The sequence below is a fragment of the Artibeus jamaicensis genome, unplaced genomic scaffold (assembly GCF_021234435.1).
Source record: "Artibeus jamaicensis isolate MK-2021 breed Jamaican fruit bat unplaced genomic scaffold, CSHL_Jam_final contig_64, whole genome shotgun sequence".
Lineage (NCBI taxonomy): Eukaryota > Metazoa > Chordata > Mammalia > Chiroptera > Phyllostomidae > Artibeus > Artibeus jamaicensis.
The window spans coordinates 2,139,437-2,164,375 of NW_026521911.1; the positions used below are offsets into that span (position 1 = coordinate 2,139,437).

The 24,939-nt window shown below is 52.1% G+C and overlaps 1 protein-coding gene across 7 annotated transcripts in view; it reads right to left on the reverse strand.

Moving 5' to 3' along the window:
- Positions 1 to 24,939, reverse strand: part of FAM168A (family with sequence similarity 168 member A) — a 187,759-nt gene that overhangs the window by 1,339 nt on the left and 161,481 nt on the right. For 5 of the 7 annotated variants that reach the window (XM_053670796.1, XM_053670795.1, XM_053670797.1 and 2 more), the window contains 7 exons: positions 22,780 to 22,806; positions 17,553 to 17,678; positions 11,244 to 11,386; positions 9,357 to 9,531; positions 7,888 to 8,018; positions 1,381 to 7,218; positions 44 to 131 (listed from right to left, as the gene is read on the reverse strand). In XM_053670796.1, coding sequence (XP_053526771.1) covers positions 7,906 to 8,018; positions 9,357 to 9,531; positions 11,244 to 11,386; positions 17,553 to 17,678; positions 22,780 to 22,806 — 584 coding nt within the window. In that variant the 3' untranslated portion in view covers positions 44 to 131; positions 1,381 to 7,218; positions 7,888 to 7,905. The remainder of the gene's footprint in view (positions 1 to 43; positions 132 to 1,380; positions 7,219 to 7,887; positions 8,019 to 9,356; positions 9,532 to 11,243; positions 11,387 to 17,552; positions 17,679 to 22,779; positions 22,807 to 24,939) is intronic. The other 2 variants (XM_037148650.2, XM_037148652.2) reach the window with 2 other exon arrangements.

A 24,939-nucleotide genomic window follows, 5' to 3' on the forward strand; every position in this document is an offset into this window, starting at 1 on the left:
AGGGGGCTGGGCACACGTGCCTCGAGACGCCAGCGTTCCCTACCTCTCCTTTCTGCGCCACCGACTTCTCCCCGGGGCTCTCAGGAGGGGACGGCGCCTCTCAGGACCCTGGAAACAAAGCTTCACCTGCTCTAGGAAGGGGGAGCAGGGAGGGCTGGGTGTCAGGACTTTCCTGGAGCACCAGAGGCCGTCCATTTCGGGGGACCGGCGAGCATCCCCCGGCGAGCATCCGCAGGGCTGCCAGGGTGCGGCTCCTCAGCGTCTCACAGCCAACCAACCCCACCTCGCCCAGGGCGGAGGCAGCACGTGGGGGTGAGGACAGTGCCCCCTAAATGCCCTCACCTGGTAATGGACGCCCCTCCGTGGGGTGGGCCCCAGGTAATAAGCACTGCTTCCCTCCAGACCACCCCCTTTTCTGTTTGCTAGACAGTAAGGACGGCGTGTTTCTTCACCTGTCCCTTGGCGGTGTTGGGGCCAGACCCCGAGAGTGGGATAAGGAGCTGAGAGACCAAGGGAGGGGTGTGTCCTCCGACATCCCCAGGACGTCACCCCACCCCCACCCAGAAGCCATCCTGGCTTGTCCCGTCTGCTCCTAGACTAGCCCCTCCTAAATCCCCGCAGCCCTGGGCTGACCACGCCTGACTCCACCCACACCCTGTCCCCTCCAGGGCTCAGAATGGCGGGGCCCAGTCCCACGCCTCCCTGCCTGCTCCTGGCCCCCGGCCCTGCCACTGTGGCCTGGAGCCGAGGGCCTGGTAAAAACCCCCTCCCACCCTGGAGCAGGGCTGTGACCCAGGCTGGCACTGCCTGTGTGCAGAGCTACCCTCCCTCCCACACCTGACTGCGCTGCCAGCCCAAGGGGGGAGAATGAGCTTCACGCCAGGCGAGCACCGGAGGGGAGCCTGGGAGGGTGGTTTGGGGAGAGGGCTGGAGAGTCGGGAGTCCGATTCTAGTCACGGCTCGAGCGTGCGCCATGTCCCTTAGCCTCTTCGGGCCTGTCTCCTCTCCATTCGAGGAGACTCAGTTCTTGGAGGCTGGGCAAGCACAGGCTGGAGGGACCAGGCCCTGGAAGGAAACCGTGGCCACGATGACCAGGGAGAGCAGCCCCGCCCGGGACCAGGACAGTGGCTTTGTCCGGAGGGGAGCCACAGACGAGATGCTCAGGACGTAAACCGTCAACACGTGGGGACCGTTTGGATGGAGACCGCCTAACTTCTTCCCTTGTGGCCTGCCTGACAAATCCACCCGCTGTAAGAGCAGTTACTGCCGCCGCTGCGGTGGGCAGAAGACACGCAGCTTGGTGCCTGGGCCTCGGGGCCAGGCCAGGCGTGAGTTCCAACTCTCCCCTCACCAGCTCTGTACCTGGGCCGAGGTACTCACCTTCCTTAGCTGTCCCTACTGAGGACAGGCCTGACAACCGGGCTCACTTCCACTGCGCTGTGCGGACAGTTACCACGCAGACAGTGCCGCACCAGCCACGTACGGTGGGCACTCGGTGAGACGTCGGCCTCCATCGTTCACGGCTGCCTGTGCTCCTGCATCAGACCCCTTAGTCCAGGTGCTGATGGCCCCGTCCCAGGCCCGTCCCAGGCCCCTCACCTGAGGCCCAGGGCAGCCCACTCTGCCTGCAGGGAGATGCAGCACAGGCATTACCTGACCGGGGAAAGCAAGTTTAGAGCCAACTTGGAGGTAGGCGCAGGGGACTCACTGCCCAGGGGTGGTCTGTGTCCCCTGCCCCAAGAACCACCAGTCTGGTCACCCAGACTTTTTTTTGGAAACTTTTTTTAATAGTTATTGAATGTTCTACAGCTTACAGTAAATATCATAGTTACAAATTCTTGGCTTCAATCTTTCAGAGTGATCACTATCTGATCTTCAAAACAAAATGAAACAAAGCCCAAAGGAATCCGAAACAACAAAACCAAACCAAATTTACACTTCATATACACAAGCGAGGCCTGTGGGGCTTCCCGATCTTTGCACTCCAGGCTGTGTTTTGAAAACACCTGTAAGTTCTTTGATCAAACTACTTGGAAGACACTGGTCAAAGGTTTATTATTATTTTAAACATTTTTGCTTTTAAAATGCAAATTCCAATAAAGTTTAAAAATTAGATTCCAACCTGTAGATTAAAATGAATTAAAAAATACAAACTCATATACAACACTCTCACAGGATGTCACATGCCATGAGAACGGGTTTCCGTCGTGTGATATGAAACAGGTGCAGATGCCTTATAGTCAGGAGATGGGGACAGGCCTCTGGGCCTTTAAAGGTCGTTACAGACAACTCCAAGTTGCTAGAGGCCTGGTCTTACCTCCCCTTGGTGAGGAGAAGCCCGAGTGCCCCCACAGAGCCCGGGGACTGGCTGGCTGGGCAGCCCCACTCCGCTGGTTCTCAGGCTTGAGGAGGACGCTGGAGCCTGCAGATGCTGGTCTTGCCGGGGTCGGGCTCAAAGATGGCTTCACCCAGGTGACTCCCATGGGCTGGTACTGTACTCATCCGCAAAGCCGTTCTATCTGTTCTCTTCCGGAAGGAAAACAGCCCTCCACCAAGAACTGGAATGGGGACAGGGTCTCCCCGCCACAGCAAGAAGCCTGGGGACTAGGGAAGCAGCCACAGGGAAGTGGAAGGCTTTATGACAACCAGTCCTAATTCCTGTGCTGCTCACTTGGCCACTGGGCTGAACTCAACAGCATGTAAGATAGAGAGTAGCCACTGAACTGAGTGAGTGGGACCAAGTCTGGCTCAGGTGAGGTTGGCAATGGAATGTCGAAGCTGGCCTGGCAGGGACTTTAAAGGCCGGGTCCTGGAACCATGTAACACCTGATTTCAGAAATTCATTCTCTAGGAGAGGGGACAGGGACAGGGACAGGTAAACGACAAATCCTGCAGCCAGCTTGACACGCCCCATAGGAGCCTGAGCTCTCAGAGGCCCGAGTGTGGATTCTGATGTTAGCCTGGCTGAGGGTCCTCTGCTGTGACGCTGCTTTCGGAGGTGGGTTGGGCCCGAGTTCCCAGGGCTACGCAGCGGCCTGGAGCCCACTGCACTGCCTGACTAATCCCTCTCTGTGTCTCCAAGCTTGGCAAGCAGCTGGTAACCATGTGGCCTGCAGTGACGCAGTCAAGTGCAGAATGGAAAAGCAGAGCTCCTGTGTACTTTCAACTGCAATCGAGGAGCGATGCCATGGTGACCTCCAAATGATTACTCTATTCAGAGTGCTGTGACCGAGGCCACACCAAGAACAAGACGCACGCCTCCCAGGCCCTCCCTCTCCCTCTCTGGCCACAGCGGAGCTGAGGAATCTGATAAGCAGGGCTCCTGGCCTGGCTAAGCCAGTGCCTTGCTGAGACCGGCCGAGTCCACCGCACAATGACACAATCTGGTGACCGAGAGGCCTGCCCTACTTTGTGCCCCACAATTCATTTCTCAAGGCCACTCAGAACAAAGCAAGCCCCTCTGAAGAAGCACCCCTAGACACCTGGGAGACCTCAGAAACTTAGAACAGTTTGGGTAGTCAGAGGTAAGAAATGGGTAAGGCGTAAGGACTGGGCCCTGCGCCTAGGGCCTGGCCCTTCCCCACGGGCAGACGGCAGCCCGCCCCTTCCTCACGCCTGCCACTCGGACCCAGCAGGTACCACCAGAAGGCCAGGGATCTGAAGAGTTCAAACGCTGGCTTTCTCTTCTGAGCTCTGTGACCTTTGGCAAGTCTTTTAAGCCTCTGAGACTTAGTTTTTTCCATCTACAAAATGGGTATTTTGGCAATCAATGTCAAAGTACTTTGTACATGAAAAGCCACTCAGAATAAGTATGTGTCCTGTTCAATATTTAAGGGATGAGAACAGAATTTCACTTCAGGGTCATTGCTAGTAGAGAGAGAGAGAGAGAAGCAGCAACTGCCCTGTCTCGTGGGGAAGAAATTTTAAACATTTTTTCCAAAATGTGGCAGACTGCTTCAGGCTCTCACCATCTGGGGGCACCACAGCTTTCTGGGCCCCAGACTGAGAGGGATTCAGACAGAAGAGGGGGAAGTGAGGAGGGCTGGTTGTGGAACCACTGGCACCCCAGATGCTGGCCGCCCAGCCGTGGTTTGGGGGGGTGGGGGGTGGCAAGTGGGACCAGCACTGCAGCTCACTGTCAGGTGGGCACACCCCCGTCCTCCGGCTTGCTGGCCTTCCTACAATGACAGGGCCCTTCCAGCTCTGACCTTTTGTCCGGCCTGACCAGTGGGTCACCCGGTATCTTTGGGTGACGCCCATGGTGCCTCCTGACAGACCCCCGTCAGACTACCGGGTGTGCTCACCCCAGCAAAGCACAGCGCCGCCCCGGCCCCCCAGCTCAGGCCCTCCGCGACGATTCCCCAAGCCTGGCCAGGCCTGCGGATCTCCATCGAAGCCAGAGGGTGCGGCCAGCGGAGCTGGGGCTCCAACAATCATACTGAAACAGGGGCACTGGGCTCGGCTCTTCCAGACCACAGCTTTGTTTACGCCCTGGGGCCTAACAGGATTCCGAATTGCAGACTAGGGCTGAGAGAGGGTGCAGAGGTCTCCGTCTGCACGGCTGTGTTTGGTGGAGTCAGACTGGAGGGAAAAGACAGCAGACAGACTGGGATTCGAGTGGCTCTGCCACTTTGGAGCAAGTCACTCTGAGTTTCCTCATGAATCAAACGGGAGGAACACTCTAATTCACAGGGTTATAGCAGAGGGTGGATGGGAAGTTGCTCTGTGAACTACAAGGTACCAGACATTAGTTTTTACTTACTGGTGTGGAAAGAACAGAAATAACAAGGTCATTCCTAAGTCTCCCCTTTCTCCCTTGTCTCTGCGGCCCTACTCCAGCCCTTTGCGGGTGGCAGGGACCAGGGGAGGCTGTCGGGACACCAGCAGCTGCTCACTTGGGGCAGTTCCCTTTGCTCTAGACCCAGTTTCCTTGTCTGACCCTGTCTCTCTGTCCCGGGGCCGGTACATTAAAGGCCGTGAAGTGCTCTGAAACCTATGAAGCACCTGACAAATGCAGAAGTTCCCTCTTACTATTATTATCATTATTTTGGCATTTTCCAAACATAATATAACCACCCTTCATCTACCCTTACAAAACCAGAGAGTAGGAGGAGGTATTTGAAAAAAAAAAAAAAATGGATTAACACTGGAAAACTTTGTTTTAAAATGAAACTTCGACAGACCATTTAGAATAGTTGGGTTTCTCTTTGCTGGTCCTACAGGTCCCTGGAAGGCCAAGAAGGTGGGCCCCAACTCCTGGCTCTGGGCTAAGGATGCTGATGGGCTTTGCCCATCTAGGACTGGCCAGACAACCTCTGAGGTCCTTCTGGCTCGAGGGTTCCTGAATTTTTCCTCCTTTAGGGAGTAAAGGAGGTAGGGGTAAGGATATGTCCAAGTTTGCATGAATTTAAACAGAAAAAGTTACTTAAAAGTCCCAAATGTTATCAATGATCGCACTTTGTACAGTAAAATGTCCCCAGCCCCACTGGGGGGCTGCTGGCCCAGCCAAGTGCTGGGTACAGGGGGACAGTGCTGGATGGACCAGCCTCTTGCTGAGACGAGCAGAGCCTCCTGTCCAAGGAACCCCTCTTCTCCCAGGAGGTCCCATGTTTCCTGGGCCTCTCCCTCGTCCTCCTCCCTGCTGAGGATGAGGAGCTGCTGTCCTCAAACACACTCTCAGGTGGCCCACCTGCCTGTTCTCCTAGGGTTGGAATCAGGTATGGGACGAGAGTTCCAAACCTCTTCACAGAATTACCAAATGCTATTTCTTCTCTTGCGATTTCTGTTCCCGCCATCTGCCCCCATGTAACCTCTGCCCAGTTTTTAACCCCTGCCTTTGGAGTTCGTGGAGGAAAAGAACAAAAACCCAGACATGCTGTTTCAGAGCTCACCAGATGTGGGCCCTGCTGCCTTAATTTTTATAAAACCAAGACGATCCATCCCTAGGTGAATGTTTGTGGGCGACATGCCCCTAGGTGGGAAGGCTGCATTTAATGCTAACTTACTACAAGCTCCAGGGAAGTCCTCTCCTCTTCTCTCAGCCTCGGCTTCCTCCTCTGTCGAACAGGGGAATGGATGAGATGATTGCTAAGGTCCCTTCTGTTCCATGAGTCTATGAAATGTTTATTGCTATTGCTTTCCTTCACTATTCTGACCTTCAAAGCCACCAGCACCCATCTGGAATGTGGTTCCCTCACCTTGGCCGTGAGTGGCAAAGGTAACCAAGAGCCTGGCCTGCCTGCCGGCCCCACGGACAGATGGGTGAGTCCTGGCCCTGGGAAGGGCAGAAGGAAGGGAGAGAAACACCACAGGTCCCCACTCTAATCAGGAGGTGGATCCTCACCAGAGTGGGTCCATGAGGGCTCCGAGGCCAAGGTCTGGATTACAGAGGGTACCTGGCCCTCCAAGGCTCTGAGAGGCCGGGATCCCCGCACCCTGCAGCTGCTTAGCAGGTCTGAGGTCCAAACCAACTTCTGAGGAAATGCCGGGTCAGTCCGCACTGCCGTGCAAATGAGAGGGTCGAGGCGGTGCAGTCTGGCCAGAGACCTCGCAAACCAAAGCCAGCAGGTAAGCGCCTCCCCCCTCGTCCCTCCCGAACTGCCCCCCACCCCGCCAAGTTCTCCCAACGAAAGAATGGGAGCTGCTATATTAAGCTGCTACAAACACTCCTAACTAATCGGGTGGTTTTGTTCTTGGTCTGTTCCAATGGTTCTCAGAACACATTTCATTGGAGTCAGGACATGGTAATGTCCTAGACGAATCTTGCTTGAGAAAAACAAAAAAGGAAACAATCCCCCAAAGATGTAGCCTGCTCAGCAGCTCCGAGTGCCACCCTGGACCGGGGGGCTCCATCTGTCACACTCTCTGAAGGAAACAGCACCTTCCCCTGAACCCCTGCAGGAAACCCCCCCTCTATTTGCCATCAGATGGGACCCCAGGGAATGGATGCTGGGGGACGGGAAGGAGAGCAGAGAGGAAGTGCCTGGTCAGGCGGGAGAAGGGACAGAGCTGGAAGGGCAGCAGCTACGAGGAGAGGCGGGAGATTTTAAAAAGCAGCTTTTACAAAAATCAAAAATAAAAACCAAAACCGTTAAAGATGCATAAAGTGACCCTTGCACTTCCGTTGTCTCTTCTTGCAAATAGAGGTGCGGCTGCCAGGGAACTGCTCCAGCACCTGTGTAAGACTTGAGTAGTTGCATACAATGTGTGACTCCAGATCTGGGGGGAGAAGGAAAAAGCCGTCAGGGACAGTGACACTCGCAAGGCCACTTCGGGAAGCCAATGGCTGCCCTCCCCTGACTGAGGGAGCCCTCTGTGCCTCCCCAGGGGAGCTGCCTGCTGTGCAGGACGTGGAGGGCAGGGGACTTCAAACCGACAGCCCTGGCAGCCCGGGCTCCCTGGCCCTGCCGAGGAGCTGCCATGGGCAGACGGGGAGTGGCCGGTGGGTGCTGGCCTGCGGTCTCCACGTGGCCCCAGTCACAGGCAACATTTGGCTGAGGTAAGATTTAGGTTGAAGAATGGTACCCACAATTAAAACAAGTGTGAAGAGCATACAGTAAAAAGTACAGAAGTTAGTACTAGAGAACTGGAGTTCAAGTCCCAGCCTCATTTTTACTGGGTAAGTGATGCCAAACTATGTATTTATCTGTACAACAGAACGGATGATCTTTTTCAGAGCTACTGTAAGAATTATGAGATACCATGTAAAGTACCTAGAATATATGCAAAGTGACAGCTATTAAGGGTAATATTACTGAACTTAAGCATGAAAGCAGGTGGTAATAGTCCTCTGCCTTGCTGACACCTCTGCTTCAGATCAGGCCAGGGACAGTGAAGCAGGTCCATGTTCGGTCACCCGCCTGCCCTCCCGCCCCAGGCCCCACTCACTTGGATGGGCTGCAGGCTTTACCAGTGCGGCGGCACATAGCTGTACGCGGGGGTCCCCTGGGCCCTGTATGTTGGCATGGAGACAGGGTGTGCCCCAATCGCGGTGTGCTGGGGGGCAGTCAGCAGGGTCCCTGAGCATCCAGAGAGAGAAGAGCAAGCTGAAGAGGCTGTCCCAGGGCACGGGGACGAGGAGGAAGCCACCGTCTCCCGCTGCTGCTCCCTCTGGGCCCCCGCCGCCCAGCCGGCTCCTGAACGGCCGCCCGCCCCGCCCCACCTTGCCAGCATCTGTCTGCTCAGGGAAAGCGTTCCTGCCGCTCCAGGACAGAGCCCACCGCCCTTCCCAGCAGCCTCCTCTCGGGGCGGGAACATCACACTGAGGGGCATTAGCTGGTTTATGTGGTTGTGTTTCCTGCTAACCTTGCTGCTTCCAAGGGCGGGCTCTGGTCTGACCTACTGGCAACTGGTCCCCAGGACCTGAACAAAAGGCTGGTACCAAGAGATATTCAGTAGCTCCCTGACCTGATCTGGGAGATGAGAGGCCCCAACAATCCCTCACATTAGGGTCAGGATAAAATCCCCAACACCTACCTCCTGCCCACTCGACCCCTCAAAAGGTGACCCAGCTGATTCTTTAGAAGTTGGGGCTCTTAAAAATCATCACTGGCCCTTGTCTTCTCATGCTCTTTGGAACGTGCAGCCATCAGGACTTCCCTCACCCTGCTCTTCCTCCGGCATCTCTCCCGCCCCCACCCCCAAGGCTCCCGAGGGGCAGGGCTCTGGTCTCATTTCTGGAATAAGCCAGAAATGGAGAAGGGTCCTTCTGGACTCCTGCTTCTCCCACAGTTAATTACTGGACAGGTCGTTAAGCTCCTGCCTGCTAAGTAACACTGCCCCACAGCCTCCTTCCTAGAACCCCTGCCGCCATCAGTCCTGGCAGTGCCGTCGTCTCTGACCACAGCCTCCCCAGACCCACGCCTGTCCAGCCTCTCCACGCCTCCTCCTGCCTCCATCTTGCAACCAGAGAGAACGTTTAAAGCAAGCCTCATTTCTCCTCTGCCTAAACCCCTCTGCTAGCTCCTCGTTCGCTAAAGGTATTCTCTCCCCTACTTTATCTTTGCCAACTGCTCCAGCCACCCTTCCAACTCCACACTCCTTTCTAAGTGCCTTGGACCATCTTCATTCTGTGAACATGCCACACTCGTGGTCGTCCGCCCGGATGGCCCTTCCCTCTTTCATTTCTCTGGTTAGCCTCTGTTCACCCTTTAAGTTGTCTAGCTCAATATGCCTCCTTCTGAAATCTTCCTCATCCCTGTGGACAGATTTAAAGGATCTTTCCTCTGGGTTCCCACAGGCCCCTGGTTTAGCATTTCTCCTACTATGCTACAGTCGATTCCATGACTGTTTTCCACTATGTCATGAGTGCCTGGAAGAGAGGGACAGGTGGACACTGACACAGAGGTGACCCCCACCTGCTGACATCGCCATGGTGGTGCCGGCCACCATGCCCATGGCCACGCCGTTGGTCCTGGGGGCGGCTACAGGTGCCGGGTAGATGGCAGAGGGAATGCTGTTGGGCTGGACGACCGTGGTGTGGTGGATGACGTGGGGCTGGGCAGCGTACACTGGCTGTGTGTAGTAGGCTCCCTGGAGGGAAAGAGGCTGCGGTCACACAGGCTTTTAAAGACATAGGTGGGATGTGGGGAGGCGGAGAGGGGTGGGAGCCTATTCCTTTTAGACCCTAAGAGATGGGGTCAGAGAAACACTGTCTGGGGACACAGGGTATGGGCCCCAGTTGGGGCTCTGCTTCTGGTCCAAAAAGCAAGGCTCAACCCTGTCCTACCTTGTTCCTAGGGCCGCTAGGATCATCTAGTGGGGTAATAGCACTACTCCCTTAACACTGATCTCAGCATATTAAAATGTTTGTGCTTTACTGCATTGTGCTCTATGAGCTGCCTAAATGCAAAGGCAGAGACCACAGTGAGTGAAGAGGATGTGAGGGATGACTAGTGGGCGCGGGAAGATGTCCTACCTGCAGGGCATTTCCCTGAGATGTCTCTCACACCTATTTCCCTTTCGAAGAAAAGGTGGAGGACACGAACAATGGTCTGAGGGGCTTCCCACTGCCTGGGTCACGTGGCTGCTTCCCGCTACCACAGCCAGGCCTGCTGGCCCTCAGGGGGAACAGACAGGGGTTCCTGGAGCATCTTAACCCAGAGTTTCTCAAGTATTTCTGTTAAATAATGACAACAGTTTCAGGATAGGCTCTGTAACCCGAGATCTGAGAGCAGAGTGCAAAGCAGCCTGCCACAAACAAGACAAATTTATCTCAAGCCCACTTTCCTTGGAGAGTGTCTCACCTACTCTACAAAAGAGCTGTTTTTACATTTTTTTTGGCTGGTCTGATAGTAGTGGGTTATCAGAACTCAACTAACATTAGTGTCACTAAAGTTGGAAAACAACCCCACCACTACTCAATTTGACTGGCTAAGAAAAACATTTTTTTTAATCTTTAAATTTACAGGTTTTATTTATTTATTTTTAGAGAGATGGGAAGGGAAGGAGAAAGAGGGGGAGAGAAACATCAGTGTGTGGTTGCCTCTCACGTAGTCCCTCATGGGGCCCTGGCCCGCAACCCAGGCATGTGCCCTGGCTGGGAATCAAACTGGAAACCCTTTGGTTTGCAGCCTGCACTCAATCCACTGAGCTACACCGGCCAGGGAGTTTTTTACATTTAAAAAGTGTTCTCCTTACTACTTAAACCTCACATAGAATCATCCCTCCAGAAAAGTGTCCCTCGAGCACGTCAGAGCCCTGTACAGTCACTGCAGCACAGCCGCCCCAGTGTGCACACGTTCTCCAGCTGAAGGCGCCCAGAGGGGGCGCTAAGGCCCAGAGGGAGACCGGCCCGAGGTTACAGGAGCTGGTGGCAGAGCCCGGGCCCTTATCTCACCCCCACTCACAAACTTTACCAAGGAAGGGTCGATTTGGGGAGTACGGAGAGATAGATGCCCAAGACATAAGGGGTCTCATCGGGACTCAACCAACAGCTCCCTGTGCATCCTCGGACAAGTCGATTCCCTCTCTGGGTGTCAGATGCCCCAGCTGAGCTAGAGGATCCCAAGGGCCCTTGGCCCTCTCGCCTTCTAGGCTCCACTGATCTCAGGGACTGGTGTGTCGCCCCCTCCCACCACTCTGCTCCCGGGGGCTGAGGTCAAGTGAGGGAGTGTGTGGACTGCAGGGCCATTGTTTCAGGGTCACACTCCCCTTCCTTTTCTTTCTTACCCGCACCCACCCGCCGAGACTGGTGGTTCCTTTACCCGCAGGAGAGGTGGGCCCAGGCTTCCGCAGGTACCTACCTGGGCATACAGATTCTGCTGGGGGTAGGCACTTCTGATTGGATACATGGCCGTCTGATAGGGGTTGGGTGAGGGGGAGTACGGGGGCGGAGCAGTACTGCTCTGGGTCGGTGGGACCTTGTATGGTGTCCCCGCAGTATATCCTGTACCAAGGCAATAAGAGAGACTTCCGATTAGTTGGCAGAACAGCATCATTGGAAGGTAGCAGGTGCCAGTCATGACTCCCCAGACAAGGATGGGCTGAATCCAGGCTGGAAACACAGATGAGAACAGAGAACAGGGCTCCACCCCAAGAGCCCTGGCCCCAGAGGCAGCTCCCTCAGTCCTGGTGCACAGGGCTGCACGTGTGACTCTGGCATCTTTTATTTCTCTGGGTCTCAGGGCCTCATCTGTGAAAAAACGGATGGAACCAGATGACCTCTTAAAGGACCCTTGCAGCTCTGACGGTCGGGCTTCTGAGATACAGAGGGGAGAGCCTCAGCCTGCTCGCTCTTCACTGCACGGTCCTCCTGCCTTTCTCTTCATAAGCACCCAGGACACCTTCTGCTGCTGTTTCTGTCTTGCTTCTCCCCTTACTCTATTTTCCCCCTCATATTGCTCTCCCTCCACCATATTCTTCTTTCTTCCTGCCAAGTTTTGAGGTGAAAACGCCATACAAAACACCACTCAGAGACCCTCAACTTCAGAGACACTAAAAAACTTGGCTCTACAAAGGGCTTTTCCTCTCCTCCTGGGGCTTGGAGGGCACCTCTGCCCGAGGGCCTGCAGTCAGAGGTCACAGAGGTTCCCATCGATCTGGAGTCCAGGCCGCGTGGGTAGCTCAGCAGGGCAGACAAAAGCTGGGGGCGAGGCTGAGAAGTTAGGTCCCAAGAAACACACAATCAGCCATTCAAACAAACTGTGCTGCCTTCAAATCTTCTGGAAAAGAGAATGCAATTCTACATGCGCAGGAAAAACATGACATGTGCCATCGCACAGGTACAAGAATCCCAAAATGAACAACGGCATGGAACTCGAGGGTCTATACAAGGGGACCTGGGGCTCAGCAAAGGCAAGTCTTTGTAGGAAACGTCTCCCTTCTGGGTTGAACGGACAGTGCTGTACTGTTGCACCTCTGTCTCAGTCCACACCACAGCCCTGCCCCGGGGCCCCCATGACCCCAGTGAGTTGGTAGGATATGGGAGTCATCACAAAGGCACCATAAAATGTGTCCTTTATTCTCTCTGGAATTATCTTTCCACCTGGAGATAACCAGTTGGTTCCATGAGAAACCCATTTTGTGGTCAAATTCACTTGGGAAGTAAGTAGCAATGAAGATGGAGTGGGAAGAACATATTAGAGAGAAGGGAGCACTGATGAGAACCAGAAAGCAGCTGGCAGGGGCAATGCAAGTCAGCGGGGGGAGGAGCCATCTGGGGGAGGAGCCTGTAGCAGGCTCCTCCCAGTTTCTTGCCTGTGGAGCTAATCACAAGAGGTGGCCATATAATGAGAAGCAGAAACCATGGGAGACACAGGGAATCTAGGTTTGCAGACATGTAGAAGGAGCCATCTGAGGGTTATTTCGCCTTAGAGATGCGGTTTTGCCTGTAAACCAAAGGGGATCGGGTGTGTCCCAAGAATACACAAGGGACGCCAAGGGATCTTAATCATTGTTTGGGGGAGGGAGGAAGGAAAAAGAAAGGAAGCAGCAGCAACATAAAACAGAGATGAATAAATTTGTTTGTTTTTGTCTGTTTTTAATTTTATTTATTTATTTTTAGAGAGAAGGGAAAGGAGGGAGAATGAGAGGGAGAGAAACATCAATGTGTGGTTGCCTCTTCCGCACCCCTTACTGGGGACCTGGTCCGCAACCCAGGCATGTGCCCTTGACTGGGAATGGAACCAGCGACCTTTCAGTTCCCAGGCCAGCACTCAGTCCACTGAGCTACACCAGCCAGGGAAGTTGGTTTGTTTTTTATTCAACGACCCTGAGAAGTTTTAAAATGATAGGATGAAGATAGGGACATGGCAGGACACTATTCTCAATTTATTTTATCACAGAATCTTTTATTCATACCACTAGCATTTAAACCAGGCAAACTGCAGTTTTTGGTAACTGCGGCCTGTTTTGGTAAAAAAAGTTTTACAGTAACACAGCCATGCCTGTTCACTTACACAGTGACTATGGCTGTTTTCCTGCTACAGTGGTAGTCACAACAGAGACCATGTGGCCCGAAAAGCCTAAAATATTGATTATCTTGCCAACTCATGATTTACGAGGATAAAACAAGGTATGAGGAGTCCCGCCAAAATGCACAGCATCTCTCCTCACAGGAGGGGAGGACACCCCGAGCCCTGAGATGCCTGTCCCTGAAGCGATTCAGCACGGCGTCTGGTCACGGCCGACAGCCAGACTGACCGCCTGGGCCCGAACCCCAGCTCCGCTACTTGACAGCTGTAGAATATACCAGTCTGCTAACCAGAACAATGGGAGAAGAGTGTGAAAACAGTACCTACTTCATAGGGTAACTGTGATAAATTCATGAGTAAGTACAAAGCCTTTAGAGAGTGCCTACTATGTTAAAAACACTACATAAAGGTTTGCTTTTATTCTTCTTCTCTGACTATATAGAGAGATAGTGAGCTTCTTGTCCTGGGGGTGTCCGAGCAGAGATTGGACTCCAGGACATGGGAGGTTAAACTATGACTTCCATGGCGTGATCCAACAGAAACACAGAGTTCAAGATTCTAAGACGCTAATATTTTTTGGTCTAAAATGCCACTGTTTTATGATTCTTTAAGGCTAAGAAGCCAGCAATGCCAGTGACTCTCCCTCATGCTTCCTGAGAACGTGCTCTGGAGTTTTGGTCCCTGGGGGAAGCCTGCACGTCTCCACGCCACAAGGACGACCGTCCCCCTCTACGCCACAAGGACAACCGTCCTACACAGTGTTGAGATCATCCCTCTGACAACAATCAAAAGGCTCCAAGAGACTGCAGTAGAATTTGGTTTCCACATCTAAGAATAACCTTGTCTGAGACTGTTTCCCTTTTTTTCATGTTATGAAATGAAGACACACACCTACTCAGAATACAAATCAGTATCCAAAGCATCCCTGGCAGCCGAACTGATGACGCTGCAGAAGGCCTGGCCTGTTTGTCCAGACAGTCCGAGAGGGGGAGGCGGACTCGCAGAGCTGGAACAGCCCTCAGAGATCACTAGGACCGACGCACGTCTCACAGGTGAGAATGACCAGATGCGGAGAGAGCGAGCGACTGCCCGCAAGGACTCAGGACTCGGTGCTCCTTCCTCTATCTGCAGTGGTTCCCAAGGTTACCACCTGGGTCAGAGGCTGCAGAAGCTGCCCAGGGTCCCATCCTGGACCCTGTCACCATGAATCGGGTCAATTATTAGTTCAAGAAATGCCCTCATTTGGACTAGATGATATCAGAAGGACCTCTCTAATGCTGACATTTTGAGTATTTCATCGAAATTTTTATGAAGAAATCATTGCAGAGGACTTTCCACAACTGACTGGTGGTCCTGTTCATACCCTTGAGGACCACTGGAAAATCCCCTGGGCTGTGGCCTGGGCTACCTTCAAGGTCGTCATTACTTTGTGCATCTAAGTAAAAGAAGCTATTGGGTTTCATGCAAAAAACCTCACGCAGTTTGCTCAAATGTACAGACTCAACTTACTCATGGGAGGCCTCTCGTTAAAGGAGTTGTAGCTAAGCCTGAAGGTCGCAGAGTCAGGTGTCTGGAACACTACACCTTAAGGACACGCCAGACTTGAATTCAATGCTCTCTGCTTCAGATGAAGAACCCTGGAGCCCAGAGGGGCAGAGGCTTCCCCGGCATCATACAGCAGATCAGTGCAGAGCTAGGCCCAGAGTCTGGGGCATTTGGTGTATCAGCCTTTGTGCCATCATTTCACTGAAGGCAGTATTGTGAAGGAAAAAGGAATTTGATCACCAGAAGTCCCAGCTTTGCCATAAAAGAGGATTTGTTTATGACACCCTTTTCTTTCTCTCAGGTTCCTAACCATAACCTAGGCTCCACCACACAGGACAATGAAGGGAGCACGCAGATCAGGTAGGGAAAACCTTCCAGGCCTCTCGCAGCCCTGCACTATCGTAAGTCTGTTTCTGCCGAAGGCCCTCACACCTTCAGAGGCATTGATCCTTACATCGAGGGTGCCTTGTGGACTAATTGGTTTATTGACCATTATATTTATGTGTCTGGACAAAGCCCTATGTCTGATTCTTGCCTTGACCCTCAAGTCTCCTTGTTGGTAGCTGAACAAGAGAGTGCTGAGTAAGTAGGAGGGAGACCTAATTACAAAGAAGCTTAGCAAGTGTTGGTGAAATTGAACTGAATTTATCCAGGTGCCCAGAATTTTCTGTGGCGTTATAAGCCACAAAATCTGTGCGCCAGGAGGAACCCCGATGGCTACTGGAGGGTCAATCAATCCCATCTCTATTTAAAAATTGTGCTGGTTGACATATTACTTGCTTAAAAGAGCAGGGACTGTGATAACTTGTGGGAGGGCAGCAGGATGTAGCTACTGGACATTCCAATGGGAAGGCAGGAAGATTTCAACACAGAAGGCAAGGCCTTCTGAAAATACTCAGGAGCTCCTCACTGTGGAGAGGGCTGCCTCTGGGGGGAATGAGCACCCCACACCTGGAGATGTGTGAGCAAGGCTAGCGAACCAGTCACTGGTCAGGGCAGCTCGGGAGAAGGTCCCTGCTGGAACGGAGGGTCCTGAGTGCCTAGCACCAAGGGGACAGGTTCAGGAGTCTACTAACTGGACAGAACCTTAAAAGATGACTGTATTTTACAGTTGGAAAAACCATGGTCCAAAGCATGGAAACGAATTACACACAACCAAATCTAGAACCCAACACTCTGGGCCTTCTACTCCAGGCCTCTCTGTGCAGACGTGCCCACGACCTACAGATACATGTATGTGCCCATGTACATACATAATGACACAGGTACCTGAAAACACTTCCTATTGCTGCCGTCCCTCCTCTAAAGAATACAGTCAGTCTCACGAAAAAAACACAGTGACGGCAACTTAACCTGTGTGACACCTTTTTCTAGTTGCACTGCTTACTAGCTGGATGGCGAAAGGTATATGACCTTTCTGGGCCTCAGCTTTCAAAATAAAATAAAAATCCACACAAGTGATAGGACTACAGTGTAGATTAAAGGAGAGGATGATTGTGAAAGCATGTTCTCCAACAGGGGAAAGGTCTGTTATACACAAATGCAAGGTGATGCTCACATCTAGGAGCAGAGATAACTAAGAAGAAAACGACAGTGGGTATTTTAAAGAAAAAAACCATTCCGTGTATTCTTCTGATCTACTTACTTAATGGACTAATAATCCACCGAATCACACACTCTGGGGCCTAGTCTGCAATGCCCCCTGGTTCTTCTCCAGCCCCTGCTGGCACAACCTCAGAGGCAGGCACTCGTCTCGTCCAAAGCCAGCCACCCCGCCTCTGGTGCGCCCCAACAAGGCACAGAGTGTAGGCAAAAGGCCGCTCAGTAATTTCTACACTTCAGTCCTCATTTTACCAGTGGAACCATTCTGTGCTAAAAACCAGATGTGAGGGTAAAACCATCAGTCACCTCACCGAGCCTCAAGATGAGTGTGACCAACACAACTGGCCAGATGGCTTCTGTCCCCCCCGGAGACTCCAGACACCTGCTTTACTCCCACAGCGCAGCTTCCACAAGGATGGCATTTCTCACGTGGGGGCAATCCGGCCTCCCAGAGGATATTTAGCACTGTTCGGAGGCATTTCTGACAGCCATAATGAGGTTTGCTACCGGCAACCAGTGTGTAGAGGCCAGCACTGGCTGCTGCCAAGCACCTTACAGCGCACAGGAGAGCTCCTCACAATGAAGCACGACCTGCCCGGACGCCCGCAGCACCACGGCCGAGAAGCCTCGTGCTGGCTGGAGCAGCCCTCTCTGTCCAAAGGTCCCCGGGCTTTGGACCGAGCATTGGATCCCCGGGCATTGGATCGAACCCCATAGGGGTTCGATGTTCCCTCTGCCCTCCCCTCACCAAACCCGCCGGCTGGGTGAGCGCTTCCTTCTCCCTCCCTCACTGCTCTGTGTCTACCCAGAGCCGCTGCACGATCAAAGAGGATAACCTTTCCTGTATGAGGAGGCCCAATTTGGGGTGTGAGGGAACCTCTTAAAATAGTATCTTGCAAATGTCACTTTTAAAATTCCCCTTCCTTTCTTCCTAAGAGACGCATCAGCCCCAACCAAAGGGAACAAGGAAAGGAGGAAACAGGCTGTATTTACTGAAAGCTGCAGAGGATGCTTGGTAAGTTCGGTTCTCGGTCCCGGTGTCCACTGGGAGGTGGAAGGTGCCTTCAGTGCCACAGGAAGACGAGTTCTGTGGCCAGGCCTGTTTCATCAGCAGAGTTGCTTAAGGAAAGACACAAGAATGGCATTAGGCAGAAATAAGAAGTGGGCACCACAATCACAGACACAAAGCAAGGGTCTCGGGCTGGATGGAAACACACAATGCGAGGGGCCCTGCTCGGACACCCAGGACAGCCGGCCCTTGCAGGCTGGGCGGGCGGAGGGGAGGAGGGCTGACGTGAGCTTCCAAACAGTTTGAAACCTAGGAAATCTGAGCTCACGCTAAATTAGGAGTCAGAATTTTCTGCCCACCACAAAAACCAAGAAGATGCCCATGAATACTTCCTCCTACTGTGTGACATTCTGGCCTAAGGCTCTGGAGTATTCCTTAGCCGCTTTCTCATCAATGGGTAGCAACTTGGAGCAGTTGACTGTCCATTGGGCCAGATCAACTGAGTGCTCTTTTTTTATGCCTGAGATCTCATCTGGAGGTGTAGTTAGTCTGTTGCTTTCAAAGGCAGACCCTGAAATAATTACATGACGTGGACCTTCCTGGACCGCCACCTGTTCTAAAGGGACTGGGCTTTGGCAGCTCAGGAGGCCCGTGCCGGCCAGCGGGGCACTCCCTGCTCAACCCTGTTGTATGCCCAGCTGGGTCCGACGGCCAAACCCCTTGCACACCCTTTACACCTTCTGCTGAGGTGCCACTGGAGCATCCCTCACTGGGAGACATCTTCTCATGAATTAGAGATGAGCTTTTGGGCCATTAAGAGAGTAAATGTCAAACTTGAGGCAGTTGTGAAACAGATGAGGCCCAGTTTGAAAGTATTCTACAGAGTGGACTCAAAGCTCGGCTTGAAAAATTTGCAGGATGATGCTTCCTATGTTCTAGAAGTGGGGAAGAACTCAAAGAAACTTACCTTCGTGGTATCCTGTGGGGAAGGAGAGAGGAAATAGGGTTTCAAAGGGGGGAAATGCCTAACATTTTAGATATTTCCCTTGATATACTTTCACACAGTATAGGAGAAACATTTTTGACCCAAATTGCTACATAGGGAAAGAAAAAGATTTTAGCAGTATCTTTTCCATTCAAATAAGGTCTTGGGAGTCACAGACATGGGGTATTTTAAAGTATATTTGGAGGAGGTGGGACTGTACTGGCAACAGTTAGATATGCTGGAAACATTTTAACAAGGGGCTAAGGCGAGACAGGGGGTGATGACGAGAAAGTGTATCTGTGCACCCTAATTCCACCAGGACCCCCGGGGAGATCCCTGACCCCCTGCGCCAGTGACAGGGGATGGCTCTGGTTCCTTCCATCGTGAAGGTACTGCACCCAGAGAAGAAGGTCAAGGACTGCTGTTTTCATTAACAATGCTAGAAACGTAGCTGTTGTGGGCTGGCGCGGTGCTGGCATTAATGGCCCGCCATATACACAGCAGATGCTGAGAAATGAGAAGAAAATCACGGGCAGGGGAGTGACACTAAAGGAGAATTCTGGCAGAAGAAACGGAGACCCCGCAGAATTCCCTGCAGAGCCCGCGGCCTCGGCTGGACATCGAGACGCGGCTGTGCGGACAACGTGGGACGAGGGCGGTCAGCTTTAAACAATTATCTGGGGTTTCTTTTTCTGGGACTGGTGTGTGCGGGGGTGAGTAGAGGTTGGGGATTAATAAAGGGTCCAATTAGTGTTGAAAAATCTTACCGAGCTCTCCCCAAATTTAGAGCCTGCCCCTCCATGTGGCCGACAGCCCTGCCCACCCAAAGCAGCTCCCTCCAAAGTGAAACGGGTAGCTCTGGTAAGTCAGACAGAGCCAATCCGTGCCCTCCAGGCCCCACGGGGGCTGGCGGGAGGCCTAAATTTGGCTGCGGAGAATGTGGAGAATTGGGAGGTCCAGTTCCAGTCCAGCTGTTTCCCCAAGTTGTGCATACTTTACCATAATTTTCATTATAAGCCAAAAGTCTGGCACTGGCCTGAAGGGCTGTGCAACAAAATAAGTACATCAAAATTAACCAAAGAGTGACTGAGGCCTGCTGCACTCAGCACTGGGGGGAGCGCCACGGTGGACAGGAACACACGTGGGTCATGGTCACCGCACACGAGGCACTTATGGTCCAGCTGGGGATGCAACACAGCCACGCGCCAGCCAGAGAGTGAACAAGACAGCAACACACACGGCGAACTAACGTTCCAGATTAGCCGGGAGAGGAGCAAGTGCGACTGTGCCTTTGATCATGTCTTTCCCAAGTGATCAAGTGAACTAAACTACACATGTCCTGAAGAAGTTATCTTCTTCTGGTTTCACTACAAAGAAACAAATATTAGTATTTTCTATGTTTCTTTATATATTTGAATACTTTAACAATTTAAATCACAGGATAAATAGGAAGACTAAAAACAAAAGAGAGTATCAGCTGTCAACCTGACTCCCTCATTAGTTAGCTGTACCACGTGATCTTCCTCCTCTGTGTGCAGTTCTAAAGTAACTGTTCTGCTGGTGGAAGCGACCCAGAGCTCAGCCGCAGGGCGGCCGTAATCCAACTGAACCTGCAGAGGCCTGGCGACCGAGGCGGCTGCTCCGACGTTTGCTCCTGGGTGCCACAAAAAGTACCGACACCTAGAAATGCTTCTGCATTTTGAACTGGATGATGGTTAAATACAAGTGTATACATACGCTGAGTATTAATGAGCTGTACATTTGAGACTAGTGCACTGCATGTACTGTAGTGTGTGTGTTATTCTTCACTTTAAAAGAAGAGAGAGGACGAACCCCTGGGGGTGAAGGGCCACGGCCCAGTCACAACATGCTGCCCACCTCCAGGTGCTGGGTTGTTCACTTCTCTGGACACGGCGCCCTCACGCCCTCTGACACTTGAACAGTCCGTTAAGCACACTTACAAGGAGAAGAGGCAGCAAGGGACCATCATCCTGAACGATGCAGTAAGTCAGGAAATTTGAAAGCTAGCCTGGGCTGGGCCGCTCATTAACTGTGAGAACTTGGGCAAGTCACAACCCTTCTAAACTTCAGTTTGTTGTCTCACAAATGGCAATAACTATGACTCCCTGTTCACTTCACAGTATTCGTGTGAGGACCAAAAACAAAGTGTCATCCAGTTTTACAGCTTCTAATCCTGCTCCCTGTCTACTCTTCCCTTCTCACAGCCGTGGACGGCTCTAATTTAAACTCTCATCTCTCCCCTGAACTACTGCAACTGCTTCCTCATTGTTCACTGTTGTTAAACCCGCTGTAATCTCTAAGCTGTACCCAGAGTGATATTTCAAAGACCTAAACCTAATCTCAAAACCTTTCTTAAGCATTCAATGGTTGTCCACTGCCTATATATAGCCCGAAGGCTGAACCCCTTATGTGGCATTCAAGGCCCCATGATCTAGTCCTATGATCTCCTCTCTAGCCGCCCCCTTGTTCTCTCTTCAACCCTGCATCACTGCCACACAAACTGTTTCTCATTCCCAGAGATGCCCAAGGAACGTCACATGTCTGGAATTCTGCTCACAGTGCTCGCTCCTCCTGGCCTAGTCTCTCCCCAAATGCGACCTGGTAAACATTTAGTAATTCATCAATCATCATGAGCTGCAGACTCATCCATCTGTATGATGAAGGTGCTTCTTTCCCTCACCCCTTACCACAAAGCCTTCTCACAGACCCCATCGGTTCGCTATCCCAGTCCCTGTAATTCTTAGAACCTGGTTTCTTGGTCTTCCCTACTAAACTGCGAGCTCCTTCAAAACAGGGACCCTGTCTTACCAGTCCTGATTCAAAAGGGCAGCTTAGGGCCTGGCACAGACCTGTGTGTGGATGCGCTAACTGGAGGGGGAGAAGCGCGAGAGCTTCTCCCACTTTTTACAGAATCTTCTGTCCAACTTCATACAGCCTGATGCAAACCAAAAAATGACTCTCCGTAGAGGACAGGAGGAACAAGTCTGTAAATAGCAAAATTGAAATAATAAAAGTACCTCTGGCCAGTGTGACTCAGTTGGTTAGTGCATCACCCATAGACCACGAGGTTGTGGGTTCAATTCCCCATCAGGGCACATGCCTACATTACGGGGTCGATCTCCAGTTGGGGTGTGTACGAGAATGCGACCAATCAATGTTTCTCTCTGACGTTAATGTCGATCTCTCTCTCTCTCTCTCAGCAATGGGAAAATGTCCTCAGGGGAGAAGAAAATATTATAATTGTAAGAGGACAGGCTGGTTTAAAGGGACCTCAGAAATGATCTGAATAAAACACATTATCTACAGCCTGCAAACATCAGCAAATTGCCCAAGGTCACGCAGTCCACAGCAGTGAGCGGCAAAGGGAAATTTTCACAGTTTGCCTCCTGAAAGATACGCCAAACACAAATTCGGTATTCATCATTCAAATAATTTAAAGTCAGAAGTTGAGAAAGTATGCGGAGATTTTTCAAAAACATCGTCCTGAGCAGCCCAGGTAAGGGTGGTAAAAGTGACAAGTCCCTCCCATGGTCCCTTCCTGTCTATGACAAAGAGGACCTAGTCAAGTTACACTGCTGGGACCCTCACAGGTGCCCAGAAGTTCCTGTGGTGCCTTGGGCCTGGAGTCCACACTGCCCAGAGAACCCTCTCCTGGTCCCTCGCTCATTTTAGCACACTTGACCCTCACCTCTTTCCATCCAGGAAATGCCCCGAAAAAGATCCAGAGCTCCAGGTCTGGGCTAAGGAAACAGCCTGTATCTCTAGTCACCCAGGTCTTCAGACACCCCGGACTGCCTGCCGATGGAGGCATAACCCAGGCACTCCTCCTCGGGGCTGCCACGGAGCCAGCAGGGGGGCCGCGCTGGCTCAGGAACTTTTGTTCACTGGTTTGAATTCAGCAGCCAGGTCAGGGCAGAGTTTCTGACCCAGGTCAGATCGGGACCCCGGAGGTGAGGAAGGGGAGACGCCTTTTAGTGCCATGATCCTTCACTGCCGCCCTAGGGGACGGTTCACGTGTGTCTCCAACCCATGATTTTGCACCATCAGACATGTTCCTGCATGCTTTAGGAACTGCTGCTGAGCCACCTGGGGGAGCCCAAGCCTAGGGGATGGGATTTGGGGAGGAAAGGGGAAGGGATCTACCATTGTTACGAGATAACACATTCATAGGCCATAATACATATGAGGAAAAATAGCTCTCCTACCATAAGCTGAATGCAGGAACTGAAACTCTGTTGGATAGAAATGTTAGTTGAAATTACCACTAAGAATTTGTGCAAAGTAGTACACATTGCAGTTACAAAACAGACTTTGTCTCAAGTTAGCAGTTTACCCCAAGCCACACAAGAAACAGAATGCAGAGGGTGTGGAGTGCCTCTAGCCAGGAGGGAGCGACAGACTTGCCATCCGGAAAAGCCCATTCACTGAGGAGGGCGCCTGGGAGGCAGCTGACCCAGAAGCTGCCTGTACAAGAACAAGCCCAAGCTCCTGCTCTCTGCTTGTCCGCGCTAAGAGTAAATTTCAATTCTCCCAAGTACTGCAGAGAGACTTCACATATGACGAAAAGTTTATGTACTAGAGGACATGAAGATTCAGGGGCGCTAGCATCATTTTGGCCTCTGGAGAGTTCTCCATTAGGCCCCAGAGAGCTAGCACCAGTGCAAAGGCGCCTCAGTCCCCGAGGCCTCTGGGGAAATGTGGTGCAGTAGGAGGGGCACAGGCGGTGGGGGTCCGACGGGCTGGGTTTGAATCCCAGTTTCACTGCTTTTTAGGTGAGCAACTTAGGACAAGTTATTTAACCTCGCTGAGCAAAATCAGAGGCGAAATCGGAGGAGATCTAACTTCTCAGACCAGGGAAAAACTCCGTCTGTGACACGCCTTGCACAGGGACCGGAAGGTGGTGGGCGTCCAGGAAACAGAAACCCTTTCCTCTGCCCAGGACTGTTCTGTGTCGAATGGGAGTAACGGATTTGTACTTTGCAAGGCTGCTATGAAATCAAGTGAGACAACAGGTAAGAGCGATTTACAACCCGATTTCTTGGGAGACAGTTCATTCTTACCTGTATTAGTTATCCCACTCCCCTCTCCTTTCATTTTCAAGACAGATTACCATTAATCTGACATATCCTTTGGTCTCCAGATTCTGAAAACAAATCCAGTTGGCTCTGCCTCTTGGCAGAGTGGGGGGGCGGGCAAATATTTTTTAACTAAGGTCCCAGAAGTCATTAAGAGCTTGGGGGAAAGCTCAAAGTACCTACGTTGCCTTCAGAACCAATGAAATGTTTCCCTGCACCCTGGACAGTTGATGTATCAGGGTACTGAGACTGCTGAAAATAACTATCTGAAAAAACTTTTTAGTCTCCTTGAAGAAGCTGAGAGAAATGTACACCTGAGGGCCTAGCTCCTTTGCAGGTTTCTACCCTGAAGGCAACTCTGGGCATCACAATGGCAGTCTCTGGCAGGACCCTGAAAGTGATCTACAGTGACCCCTCTGTCCTCAGGCGGAGCTCCTCTCCAGCAGGACCTCCCCCCTGCAGTCAGGAGGCCCAGAGAGGTCAGAGGCCAGCCTCCCAATATATTTCACAGACTAGGTGTGTGCACACGCTATAACCCTGACCTTCCAATTCCCAGTTTGGGGCTTTCTGACACGATGAGCTAATACCACCCTCTCTAATGGATTTTGTGCATTTCTGAGAAAATGGTCTGGGTTGTTTTAGTCATAGCTTAGAAATATGCTGACTTTTCAAAATACAAAATTGAAGAAAATCAAGTTTGATGAGGGCTGATAATGAGTTTGTTTTAAAATGAAAGCTTAATCAGTACTCTACCTATGCCAGAAGCTTTCCGATCTCCATTCCCCGCCCCCACTCTCCGGTCTCAGCCTCCTCCGGGCTGCTCTCGTCCAAGCCCCGGTCTCTCCGGCCGAATCCCAGTGTAGGTGGTGAGGGGCACATGCAGGTGTGAGGGCAGGACGCCTGCGCTTGGATCCTGTGCTGGTTCCCTAACTTCGGAGTTTTAGTTTTCCCAGTTGGAAAATGGAATACCAACAGTACTACCCTCAAAGGTTTGTTGAGATATGAAACAAGATAATACCCGTAAAGAGCTTAAAATACTGCCCTGCCCATAGGGGCCATTCAACAAATATTTGCTATTTATTCGCCATCCTCTACCTTCTTGCCATACCAATCCTACAACCATTCTCTCCCCACAAACTCTGGACACCACGAGGAAATACTCCAGGGCTGGGGAACAGGGTCTGGACAAACTCCCGGCCTCCATTCTCAGCGGGGCCTCCAGTGCTATGGGCCTCCTGCTTTCTCCCTCGAGTCTCTACCGCGAGCCCCTCTGGGAAGCCTCCCCTACGC